Source organism: Haemorhous mexicanus, chromosome 2, assembly GCF_027477595.1.
Source record: "Haemorhous mexicanus isolate bHaeMex1 chromosome 2, bHaeMex1.pri, whole genome shotgun sequence".
Taxonomy (NCBI): Eukaryota; Metazoa; Chordata; class Aves; order Passeriformes; family Fringillidae; genus Haemorhous; species Haemorhous mexicanus.
In genome coordinates, this window is record NC_082342.1 from 117,776,172 (window position 1) to 117,789,059 (window position 12,888).

Consider the following 12,888-nt stretch of genomic DNA (forward strand, 5'->3'; position numbering starts at 1 on the left):
GTTTGTGTGGGATTAAGGTCAGAAATCACTTCTGAAGGAATCTGGACTTCGGGAAAGAGGAGAGGTGAGGAAGACTCATTTGTCCACTTCTAAACTATAATTTGCAAAGATATAACCTGAAAAGGCAAATCTTATTGCTTGTGGGTGTGGTTGGGATTTTTATTTGTCATATCCACTTCCCCACCCCCTGCTCCTTTGTAATTAAGTCTCTACCTTAATGGATGTACTCAGGCCCTTGATAAAGCCCTGGCCATCCTTCAAATGTACCCCAGAGAGCCCAGGGAGATGAAATGTATTTAAGGAGAGACTGATAAGGATCTTCCAGGAGTTACATGGTTCCTCTCAAAGCTTTCAGCTTCAATTCCAGTGCCCATAATTGGAGCAGTAAGTGCATAAACACAATTTAATAGCAGCATGCAGAGTTTTTGTCAGACAAACCTTGCAGGGAATTATTTGTCTGTGCATTGCATTGACCTGGTTCTCTCTGCCTGAGTCAGGGTGAGGAGAGCCCAGCTGTCCTTCCCACAGTGGAGCTGTGGGGACTGTAACCACAGAGGGACAGTGACAAGCAGCTCTCCTCCACCAGCACATCTGTTTGCAAAACAAACATGCCTCTGTGGTGTGATGAATAATTTCTGACTTCCACCCCATGGGCTTTCCTGTGCTGCCAGGAACCCTCCAGGAATTTCTGCACACTCCAGGAATTTTGCATGGCAGCTCCAGCAGCTCAGTCAGTTTGCAGAGAGGAGGGAGCAAAAACTGTCCACTGTTTACAAACTCAGTGTGATAACAAGTTAAATTACTGCTCCTAAAGTGTATTGCAGTCAAGTGGCACTCAGACTTTTCCCAGACATTTAGCTTTGTCACCACATTTCAGGCTTTCTTGGTTTGGTCAAAGGTTTGAATAAATTCTTAAAGGCTCCTGCTCCTTACCCACTGAGAAGTGGAATTACTCAGACAGAATCCTCTGCTGTAGCAGCAGGTTTACTTCAAAATTTCACATTTTCTGTAGTTTCACAAAACTAAAGATTGTGTGGTAAATCAGCTGCTGCTCAGAGCAGAAGAGGAAGAAGAACAAACATCTTTGCCCTCTTGGAGCTTTTAATATGTAGATCTGTGAAAGGGAAAGAAGTCCTTGTCAGGCAAGGAGTTACTTCTGAATTAGGTAATAATGCAAAAGAAATTTTGGGAAATGCCATAATTTACAGGTATTAGATTTCATGTACAGATTTGAACACTTGAACTATGTGCTTTTAGAAGGAGGTGAGAACATGAATGAAATTGCTTAGAAATTTCCCGCCTGTGCAACTTAGCATAATTCTGCTAGTTTTAATTCCTTTCTTATTTTCTTTCTTGCCTTCACCAGATCTTCTGAAGATTAATTTGTTCTTCCCTTCATTTCCCCTTATCCTTTTCCTTTCTCCAGGTGGTTTCTTGCAATGTTGTGGGAGATTCTGTGAAGTTCCTCGTTGCTGTCTCAGCCCCTCCGCCCGCGGCTGCCGAAGCTCAGTCGTATTTTGTGAAGCTGTCCCCAGTCCACCTGCAGGTAAAGTCTTAAGTGGTGCTCTCTCTTCCCTTCCTTTTGTTTCCCCTCTGGGGCAAGTGGTAAATACAGAAATTAAGCTGCCTCTTCAGGAGACTGGGGATAAATAACATGTTGGGTAGACTACTTGGATATCTAGAACAATTCCCTTTTTTAACTGGCATGAACTCTCAAAGCTCAGGCAACTTTTGCCTCCTTAGAGTGTCACTTTGAAGTTACCTACTCAGAAACTGATGTCATTCTTCCTGTGCTGAGCCTTAGCTCAGAGATTGACCCACAATAACTCTTTTCCTGTCCACAGCTTCAGCTCTATGTGAAAGACAAAGGAGAAGATGTCAAAGTTGAGTGGTTCCTCATTAACACCGATGAAATCAACTTTGAAATCCAGCCAGCAGCGCAGGAGGTCAGTCAGTTTTATTTGTTGTAACGGTAGAGCAGATGAGTCTCCATCCCCTTGGTTGAAAATGTGGTGTAAAGCATCTGCCGTGGATCATCTTTCAAGTCCCTACACCTCTGAAATCCAGCAACACCTCTCAAGATCACTGAAACAAGTCTGTATTTGACAGACAAATGAATTTGCAAACATCTTTCATCCAAATTCAAGGTGTGAAAAATGTCTGTTCCTAAATATCTTCTGTCAGAACGCTTCTAAAATAATAAAAAAACCCCAGTTGTGATGGTATTTCCATCAAAGCAATTAAAATGTTGCTCCTTCCCTAATTTAAATCAGTTTTGAAGTCTGGCAGCAATAGATCAGAAATGGCTGTGAAAAATACAGTTATTTAAGGAAATGATGGATGATTAAAAATATTTTGATGCTTTTGGAATTGCACCTGATCTTTGTGAATGAGCACTGATTCATTGGGCCATCCCCTGCAAGAGTTTCATCTTGACTGGGATTGTCTTCTGCCTTTGACCTTTCACAGTTTTTTATTTTTGGCACAAATGTGGTGATCTTACTTTTCCTACAGCTGTAAGGGAAGACTTGTTTGTGTTTTGTGAAGTTGTTTTCCTGACTGAAGGCCTTGTTAAAAAGTAATTTTATTGTAGAGCCGCTTCTAAAGACCTGTACTGAGAGAGTTGCAATCATAATAATTTATTACCACAGCTTTTGTCTATAAAAATGTGAAACTCATAGCTAAAGACAGAGAAGCCTTTTGAAGTGTGTTTTAATGTAGGTTTTACCATGCACACGTAGCATGTAAATGACCTTCATATGCTGGGGTGGCATGTTGATTATCCACATTTGAAGAGTCATTGACTATTAAATCCTTCCTGACAAACACAGATGACTCTGGTGCAGTCACTGGACTTCACAATCAGCTTTGTGCTAGGTGCCCAAGTCCAGCTTTGCAGAGTCAGACCTGTTCTGCTTTGCCTTCATGTTTAGAATGAGCCTGTTAAGTTCTTTATTCATTAGAGGGCTTTATTTTCACTTTTGAAGTTTGTATTAGCACTTATGGAAGAGGAGAGGCAATAAACAAAGGGCTAAAACCTGTGAGCAAGCTACACCTGAAAGCTCCAGCTCCTAAAGTTCAATGTCAGCTTTTGTGTCTTGTTTTCTTCCTCTTTCAGAGGGAATACTGTGTGTACCTCTAATTACTTGTGATTATCTGCACAGTGGTTTTGACATCACACAAGCTGGGTGTAATAACCCATTTCTCTTGGTAATGGCTGGGTGAACCTGAGTTGTGTTGGGCAACCTGGCTGACTGGTAGGGTTTGGATTTACACAATTTACATCATGTGCTGATGTGCCCCAGGCTGGCTGTGCTGTACACCCCTAGCCCGAGTCAAACCCAAAGTGAAACCTGTTGTCTTTATCATTTTGGGGTGGCAGTTAAGCTGTTATGGCTTGTCTTGTCGAGGGAGTTCTGGTGGAGAGTAACTTTCCAAAAAAAGGATGGCTAAAAATGAGGCAGAGCTGACAGGAGGCTCTTTAATCAATCTCCTTTCCAAATAACTATGGAAACAACAGCAAATACCTATGAGCAAAAGTCCAGTGACTGAGGTTGCTGTTGTTAGTGTTAAATAACAGCTGTCACATTAGGCTGATGGCAAAGCACGTGAGGTAACTGGGATTTTACAATTTAGGTAAGAGCAGGGGAGGGAAATTACCTCCAAAACAATGAAGACTAACCATAATTTATCTGCTTATTTAAGTAACTTAAGTAATGAATTTGCTGTTACTAAGGCTTTAAAAAGCCTAATTTACTGTGATCTTTATAAAGTGAATGAGTATTATCTGTTTCCTTGATGGTTATTTGAGGCACATGGTGTAAATGCAGCAGATTTTTGTGGGACTGGCCAATGCTGTTATATGTTTTGAACGTGTTATCAAAGGCCAGTTAGGTAAGAAGGCAGTACAACAGGACTTCTGTTCACAGCATTCCTGGGATTTTTTGTGAAACCCCCTGAATGTTTCTGTAACACCTGGGTAGCTGGGAAAGGGCTGTTGCTCCCAATCTCTTTGACATGTCGTGCAAAATGCACATCAGTGAAGTCTCTCAGTGTGGTATCAGATAAAAAATGATGGATGGGTCCTCTGGTTTTAGGTCAGATCTTTGTCTCCTACTTCAGTCTTTCCTTTAGAAAAGAGACCTCAGTGAGAGTTCAGAGCTGTTGGGTTTCAGACTATCCTTTCTGGGACAGCTTAATTTTAAAATCTGTGCCCTGTAGGTACCTGAGCAGATGAAAATTCCTGAGGAGCTGCTGTGAAAAGCAGGCATTCTCCAGGAGCACAGGGAGGGCAGGGGCAGTTCAGTCTCTTCATACACCTTAGAATTAATCATGTGAAGGTCCATGTGTGTGCTCAAAATCTGTGGTGTGTTCTGACCCCTCAGAGGTTGTGGTGCTAAGCACAGATGGCCGTGAGATTTTTTTATGGACAAACTACAACTCAGTGCCCCAGAGCAGCACGACTCTGTCCATACACTGCACTTTTCAGCAAGGTTGAAGACCTCCAGGAGTTGCTATTATATTTTTTTTTTCAGTGCAGCACAGGATTAGTTTCTTCTCAGCTGCTGCAAGCTGGCATAACTCCCATTAAATCAGTGGAACGGTGCAGATCTGCTTATCCGATGACCTGATCTGCTCTCTCAGGGGAGTACAGAGCAGTGCAGAATCTTTAAAACACCATCATAAGATAAAAACTGTTAAAGAAACTTCTAGTTTTGTGGCTAACAGCTGTGCCTTCCTAACTCTCAGAGCAGCATGAGTTTTTCAGTGTTTAATTCTAGATTTCCTTGCATGCACAATGGCGAAATTTAAGTAATTCTTTGCATGATCTGTTGGTAAATTCTGTTGTTGGCAACAGAAACCATGTGTCTCTCTCTGACAGAGCGAATGTCAGGTGGCTTTGGTGGTACAGCTATATACCAAATTAATTTTTGTCTCAGCAACTTCTGAGTTTTGAGAAGCCTGGTTGTTTGTTTCCTCATAGGGACAGGCAGCAGGGACATGTGCAATATCTGAAACACTCACAGATGTCTTGAAGAACCTCTTCAGCTCAGCTTCTCCATCTGTAGAGTTGAGTGTGAGGCCTGCAGATACAAAGGAGGTTCAGGTAAGGCTCATTCCTTCCAAAATCTTTTGAGAAGTGTCTTTCATGCTTTTATTACATATTCATGACTCACAAATGAGTACAGTGACAAGAACTGGAACACATGTTTAGAACAGCACAGCCTGTGGCACTGGAGGCTTTGTGGTCCCACCTCCAGTGTGGCTCCTTGGTGTTCCAGCCCAGCTCACCTCTGCTTCCCTGTGCCAGCATGGCACCAGGGTTTGGTGCTGGCATGTGCACAGTGCCCTTGTCCTGGTTGCCTTTTGCAGAATGTACAGACCACGAGCCTTCTCCCTCAGGGCACCAGTCCTCCCAAGCCTCCGAGGGCTCACGAGCTCAAGCTGCTGGTGAGGAACATCGCGGTGGAGCCGAGCGATCTCCGTGCTGCAGGTACCACAGCCCAGGGGCTGCTGCTCCACTTCAGGCTGGCCTGGGTTGGGTTTTCTTACTGTTACAGGTGGATAATGAGATGATTGGCTCTCACAATTAAAAGATAACTATTGTGTGAATATTAAGAAAAGCTTTAGTGATGTACAGTTATGTTATTGTAGTTTAGATGCCCTCTGTTCTCCCCACAGTTCCCTTCCCCCCTGTATTGCTGCCATCAGACAGCCTGGGCTGTCTAGGACAGGTAGAAGAAGGCTGTACATGTGTCCCTTACCTGGGGCAGGTGGGAATGGAAAACTTTGGTGCTTAGGGGGTGAGGCATGGCAACACCTGACCTCCAATCCAGTGACAATAAAGCAGTTTGCTCTGATAAATGGCAAAGCAGAGGTGACTGACAGACTTTGGGAGGGGCCAGGGCTGGCTGATGCAACCCCCAGGGGTATAAAAGACTGAGCTTCCAGCTTGAAGATGAGCAGGACATGTGGTGTGCATGAGGGACAGTTCCCAGCACTGCAGCTTTTTCCTTATGCAGTCCTTTGTTGTATTTTTGTTTAGGTTTAATAAACCTTTTTAAATTTTCAGAGTGAGCAGTTGTTTCTCACAGTCCTTTCAGCTGAGGTAATGTGGAAGTTCTGGGTTACAGCCTGCTCTCAAAAGAAGTTTCAAGAAATTGCTGTATTTTGAGAAGTAAACCTCATAGGATCACAGAATGGTTTGGGCTGGAAGGGATCTTAAAGCTCATCTCATTCCACCCCTGCCAGGGGTAGGGACACCTTCCACTATCCCATCTTGCTCAAAGCCCCATACAGCCTGGCCTTGGGCATTCCCAGGGATGGGGCAGCCACAGCTTCTCTGGGCAACCTGTGCCAGTGCTGACTTAATGTATATTTTAGTTTATTGGAGTATTTAAACGTCTTGTTCTTCTTGTACAGAAATCCATCACTGCTGAAAACAGATTGAAATGACCACATGTATAAAGCTGGCTGATTATTTTCTGGCTTTTAGTTTTAATTTCTTAAAGTTCTCACTTTGGCTGTACCCAAGATGAGGGGCTCAAATCCAATTCTCCATTAGCTGTTGGCAATGACATTGGCTTGATTCAATGTTACCTTATTTTTCTTTACTTTAGAGTGATTTGCAGATATATCTCAAACTCTCCTCCTGTATTAGAAACTCCTGAAAGGTATTTTTTTGTTGTCAGGGACGTTTTCCCCTGATGAAGTGCCTCTGCAGGTAAAGGAAGAAGGTGCCTCTTGCAAGTGGAGAATGAAGCCAAAAAAGAGGTCACTGCCTAGTGGAGTTAGTGTTGGGTTTGGAAAGCAGCACCAGGCCTGTCTTGCAAGGCTCAGACTTCTCCAAGTGCAGATTGAGGCACAGCTCAGATTCTGTCAGCAGAAATACAGATTGGAGGCTCTGTTGTTTATGGCCACTAAACAATTCCATAACAGTATTTTTAATGGAAGCTTGTGGCTGCTAAATTGGGCAAGGCAGTGTTTTAGGTAAATACATCCTACTTGCTCTTCTCCTTTTTTTCAGTTAGAGGTAATAGGTTTCTGCCCTAGAGTCTTGTGTAATGCTGCTTTGCTCATCCTGGTTGGAAGTGATCCCCCTAAAAATCTCTGCAGAGCTTTTTTTAAAAAAAAATTAAATTATTTTTAAAGCACTTCTGGAACTCTTGGCTGTGAAATGTCCTTTATCAATAAAATGTGCTGGCAACTGCAGCCCAGTCAAGTGGAAAGTGTCCCAGCCCACAGCAGGGGCTTTGGCATGAAATGATCTTTAAGGTCCCTTCCAACACAAACCATTCTATGATTTATTATTACTCTACAATTTTGTAGTGCAGAGTAAACTTTCCAAAAGATTGGGTCATTTTGCCTCTCTTTAAAAGTCATGAGATGAGATATCTTTGTGTGCAAACAGTGCATAGAACGGAAGATTCACCTTCTGAAAATCACTGCACCTTCCCCAAAAACAAGAGGAAAAAGAGACAATTCATGTGCTCTGCTCTGGGAACACAGCTGGTGGGAGGCAAAATCCCCATTTGCCATTCTAACAGGAGCTAGAGGGAATTTTGCTGGTTCCCCAGCAGCTCCTGGAGTGTAAATATTTGGAACTGAGGATGAGAAATGAAGCTTCATAATGGGGTTTAACTGGTACAGTGGAAATCCAGTAGGAATCCTCCACAGCTGGAAAGGTGCTGGCTTCTGGACATAACTTGCTGACTTTTAATTAATATTCCCTAACAATAATGAATTGTCTGTTGGAACCCAGGCTCCATTGGAGTGTGCAGTATTTCAGGCACAGGTACACAGGGGACTGGGGAGGGGCAGCTTGTCCATGCTGATGAAACCATGGATGATTGATGGATGCTGACAGGGTTTATAGGAGCTCTGGCTCTTCTGTAGATATCTTAGTTCAGCTGGTGAATACCCAGTAGCAGAACTGGTCTCTGCTTATGGGCTGTGCCTGTTTTTATCTCCTTAGTTTGTGTATGTAAACAAAGATTTTGGTTTTGCACCTAGATTTTGTACTAGGTGCTCTACAGGGAATCATTTAGGGCAAAAGTGATTTCTGCTGGTGAGGAAAAAGCAGTTAATTGTTTACAGCAGGGTGTCCAGGGCAGAAAAGCTGCAATACCCTGTTGGGTACAGTTGGTTTGTGGCTTAGGTGTAGTTCCAGGGTCCCTGCTCTGGGCTGGGAACGTGGCAGCAGGACCAGGCTCAGAGACACTGGGCTGGGGGATCCAGCCCAGGTCCATGAGCTCAGGCTCAGCCCCTGTGAAAGCAGCTCAGCTGCTTACTCTAGGGTCAGCTTGGATCCCAAATAAGCTGTGTGTGCTCAGTGCTTTGTCTCCTCTAATCATCTTGGCAGGCCCAGGCTGCCTCTGTGCCTGAGACAGGGCTGATCCACGGCCCCAGAGCATCCCCAGAGAACAACTGAGAGCTGCTCATAGCAAATACAAACCCAGATTCTTCTGGAGAGCTGGGGACAGCATCCTTTGTTTGCTTTTGCACAGTCAGTGCTGAGCTTTTTGTTGCTTTCCTCGATGTGTTGGAAGTCTGGGTTTAAATTATTTCTGATGCTGTCAGAGCCATATTAAAGAAACTGTTTTAAGAGGAACACATCAGGGAAACTATTTCCCCTTGGAGCGGCAGTAGAACTACTCTTAATATGCCAATTTGCAACACTATCAAATTCCGAGATCAAGGCAGAGATAAGTCTGCAGCAGTGCTTTAAAACTTGTTAAAAGCCACGGTGCACAAACCACTGTGAATTAGCGCTGCTGTCATCAGTCACTTGCCGGCAGAAAAAGCTTATTTTCATTTCCAGATAAACCACCGTGACTGTGGCCAGAGGGAACTTAGAAAAGTTCTATTTTTTTTAAAGCAACTTGTAAACAACTTTACTCCCGCCCCCCCCCCCCCCCCGCCTCACACCCACAACATCACCTGCTCACTCTTTGTCTCCCCATCTTTTTGGATCGTTTTATGCCTGCATTTTGTTGCTTCATGGCAGGATTTAAATTGGGCTGTCATGTTTCACAGTGTGTAGGGTAGTTCATAAGACAACAGTGATGCAATAGTGACCTTTGCCATGAATATCCTTGGTGTACAAGCCAAGGGAAGGCATTTATCCAGTGGGAGGGTGAGAAAATGTCTGCAAAAGTCTGTTCAGAAGTGCAGTGTGCAGGGAAAGGGGGTTTCTTTGCAGTAAGTGATCTCTTGGTGACTGAGCATTAATAACTGGCTACTGATTTTTCTTGCCCTTACAGGCAGCACCAACCTTGTGTGTATAGTTCAGTTGAATGACCCTATGCAGAAGTTTTCCAGCTCTGTAGCCAAAAATGCTGCACATCCCTTTTGGAAGGAAGAGTTTATCTTGTAAGTAACGTACCTACTGAGAATACTTTTACACTAAAACACCTTTTTTTTTCCTGGAACTGTGTGAGAGAAGAATGGCATTTTGAAATAGGTCCATCTTGGACTTTGTGGCCTCAGAGAAATCTGGAGCTGGTGGGGACATCAAGATATCTAATTACCCTCTGCATGGATATCAGGTACAGGTCTCTAGGTGTTCCATGGTAGAGAAATGATTCTAGTAAATGGCTGCAGTCACAGGCATAATAAATCACCTCATGCTTTCCTACAGTGCCAGAAAAGAAGTGTTAGCACTTCTTTTAGGTAGCAAGGTTTAGCTGCCTAAAAGCTAACAAGGTCTAGCAAGATTTTGCTAGCAAGGTTTTGAAGTGACTTTACTGTGAAAACTGCATTTGAGGGAATCTAGTGTCTCTCCATTCCATCCTCTGAGTGGGAAAAACAAATGGGTAAAAACAATTGGGCATCTAAAAGAATGGTGGCCATGACTAAAAGGGGAGTGTAAAACTTAACTAGATTTTCTTTCTCCTGTAGAACAAAAAAAAGAGACTTTCAGGCAGTCTTCACAGTATTCTGTGATTCACACAGCTGCTGTAAATAAGGTCAGAAGTGAGCAGTTCTAAAACTATTTGTATTTTCACTTTCTAACAGCAAAGCAGAAATGGCTTCTGAGATGCAGGAGTTTAGGAAAGGAGGGACTCAGTGATGAACTTTGTTTTCTGAAGTATCACAAAGTGCTTCAGCCCCGTGGCTCTGTGATTCACTTCAGCCATCTGTTGGTGGAACAGCACCCGTGCTCAGACTTGCAGAGCAGACAAGTTCCCAGCAGTTTGGGACAGGAAGTTTGTAAGAATAATACCCTTTTCCAACTGAAAGGGCTGAGAGAGGGCAGGCAGGATGTGATTAACTTGACAGGAATTTGGCCTTGACACCAGAAGTAATGCTGGGGTTTCCACACTGTTTTTCAGAAGTGCATGAGGTAAGCTTGGGGGCTTTTACAGATAAATGATTAGGATTTTGGCAGGGGTTTTTGAACTTCTTTCAAGTTCCCACACACATACCTCTGCCCTTTTCTTTCTTCAGAGCCAAAAATATCCTCTACTCTGAACACCACAGTACTGACCACCATGTCAGACTGTGATTTAGCTTCTTGGCAAAGCAGCAGTAGTACCATCAAGGTGCTCCTTTCCAAGTTTTGCAGTGCAGGAAAGGTGGGAGTGGCAGGGAAAAACTTAAAATCTGCTGCATAGATGATGTGCCACAGCATCTAACGGAGATGGAGTGTCTGCAGCCAGGATCACACCATCCTGAAACAGGGACATAGCAAAATGTCACATGTTTGCATGCCCTGAGGGGTTTTGGCAGAATGCCTTCTGAGAAGGGTGTAAAATAAAGTTTTACTGCAGGGTTCTTCAGCAGGCATCCTGTTTGCTTCACTGTGTCAGTCAGAGGAAGGGTTTTGTATCTGTGGTCTACTCCATCTTAGGGAGTACCACATGTGTAATCCTGAGAATAGTTCACCTGGGTTTTGTCACACAGAAACTCCTCTTGTTGGCTTGCAGCATCCTTGAGTCTTGTTTTGGAAAAGTAATACTGACTCTTCTCATTTAAAGCTGTAACTACTTTTGTTTTCTTGCATCTGTCCTGTTTTTGCAGGACACTTTCCTGCTTTGACAGGGTTGTTGATTGAGCCTGTTCCAGCATCTTGACTTAGAAATTTGATCCTGACAGGAGAAACAAAGCTTTTTAGTGTTGTGGTGTAGCAGTCAGACTAGGAACCATCTTCAGCTCCTGGGTAGAAGAAAATCCTCTGAAATTCAACAAACTTAACCCGTGCAAAATGAGGGAGATACCCAGGCCATGTTTATTTACTGTGATCCCTTCAGTCACTCTTAACCACCTTCAAGGTGCAGTGTTTGGCTTGGAGAGGGCTGAGAAAAGTTGGGGAAAGGGGAAAACCTACATGGGAAGAAAAATCTGCTTGGGCTGCAAAGACCTAATGTGGTTTTGTTTCCTTCACAGTGAACTAAGTGCCAAATCAAAAGCATTGCAACTGCAAATAGTAGAAGATGGAAAGTTGGACAGTAAGTATTTTAAGACTGAGTTACTTTGCATGATCAGCATGTGAGCTTTGCTGAGTGTTGGCAGAAGTCCCCTTTTATTTCTGGTTGGCCACAGAAACTGTGAGATCCATCAGAAATCATGGGTGGAAGGAGAATACACTGACCAGGTGCCTGGGTTAAGGTTAACAGAGAATCTTTGAGTTTTTTTCTAGATTGTCAACATACTGAGTTTTCTAGGTGCTGATGTCCTGTATTTTTCCATCTTCTAAGCATCTAACAGATCCACTGTGAATCTTTTTGGTTTCAAGTAAAGCTTTGAGTTCTTTCTGTGGCTGAAGGGGAATAATAGGGGTTAATTGTAAATCCTTCCTTTTCAAGTCTCAGAGAGTGCCTAACAATTCAGGTATGAAAATCACAATCAGGTGTAAATACTCCAATTCTGATTATGTTGGATTAAATATAAAACACGGGGGGGGGGGGGTCAAACATTTTTACAACTTGATTCTGTTGTTTCAGAATTATTTAGAATAATCTAGATATACAAAGTTGTGCAATACCTTGCTTATGATATGTGATTATTGGAGGGGTTGTAAAGGCAAAAGCTTTAAAAAATTTCTGATGCTTTAAAAAATTTCTATTTTTTATTCTTAAAAGAATATGTATGTGGAGTCAGCAAACTTATGTTTTTCTTGGACAAAATGTAGTCTTGACTGTACCTAAACATCTTTAGCCTTTCAAACAGCACCAGGAATGTTCTGCATCCTAACTTTCAGCCTGGCTGCCTGAAGAAAAAGGTCCCAGTGGATTCCACTGACAATTCTCTTCCTCCCTCTCTGCCCCTCCATACCTGCTGAGCTGTTCTTCTCCAAAAAACTTCAGTAGAAGACTCAAAGTAGAATCATATTAATGAGCAGAGAGCTGAGTTATGTGAATATAGTGTAGATCCCTACTTGTATAATACAGGTATAGCAAGAGTTTATTACACCTGTAATGCCTGTTTAAATTGTGTTTGAGAAAATTGTTTAATACAAATTCTCAGCACATGTTCTGTGGTTACTTGACCCCAAGAGGCCAGTGAAGTGTAGGAATTTACTGTTTTAAAACATTCTGCTTTGCACAGAAAACTAGGATTGAACCTCTTAAATCATGCTGTACCTTTGCTAATAATTTGTTCTGATCTAGTGGAGCTGATAAAGTCAGGGGAGGAACAAGAGAATTGCTGAAGTTTTACTAAAGTTCAAATTAAACACTATTGTTGTGATGCACCAGTTAACCAGGAATCCAGATTGTCCTCTGAAATGAAAGATGCAGAAACTGGTTATGGGGATTGTCCAAGAACTTAATAGTTGTTTTCTTTTTTCCCTCGACATTCTGCATATAAAGGGAAAAATAATGGCCAGAAAGAACAGTAAATAAGTAATAGTTCATGGTTCCATTCTTCCATTCCATTCCTGTTGCA

General features: G+C 42.8%; 1 protein-coding gene across 2 annotated transcripts in view; it reads left to right on the forward strand.

The window, feature by feature from the left end:
• The window catches only part of C2CD2 (C2 calcium dependent domain containing 2), a 39,459-nt gene that overhangs the window by 9,589 nt on the left and 16,982 nt on the right, over positions 1–12,888 (forward strand). The window contains exons 3-8 of one of the 2 annotated variants that reach the window (XM_059840088.1): positions 1,427–1,546; positions 1,845–1,946; positions 4,985–5,107; positions 5,404–5,494; positions 9,264–9,372; positions 11,389–11,450. In XM_059840088.1, the coding sequence (XP_059696071.1) occupies positions 1,427–1,546; positions 1,845–1,946; positions 4,985–5,107; positions 5,404–5,494; positions 9,264–9,372; positions 11,389–11,450 (607 nt within the window). Of the gene's footprint in view, positions 1–1,426; positions 1,547–1,844; positions 1,947–4,984; positions 5,108–5,373; positions 5,495–9,263; positions 9,373–11,388; positions 11,451–12,888 lie in introns of both variants that reach the window. The other variant, XM_059840087.1, reaches the window with a different exon arrangement.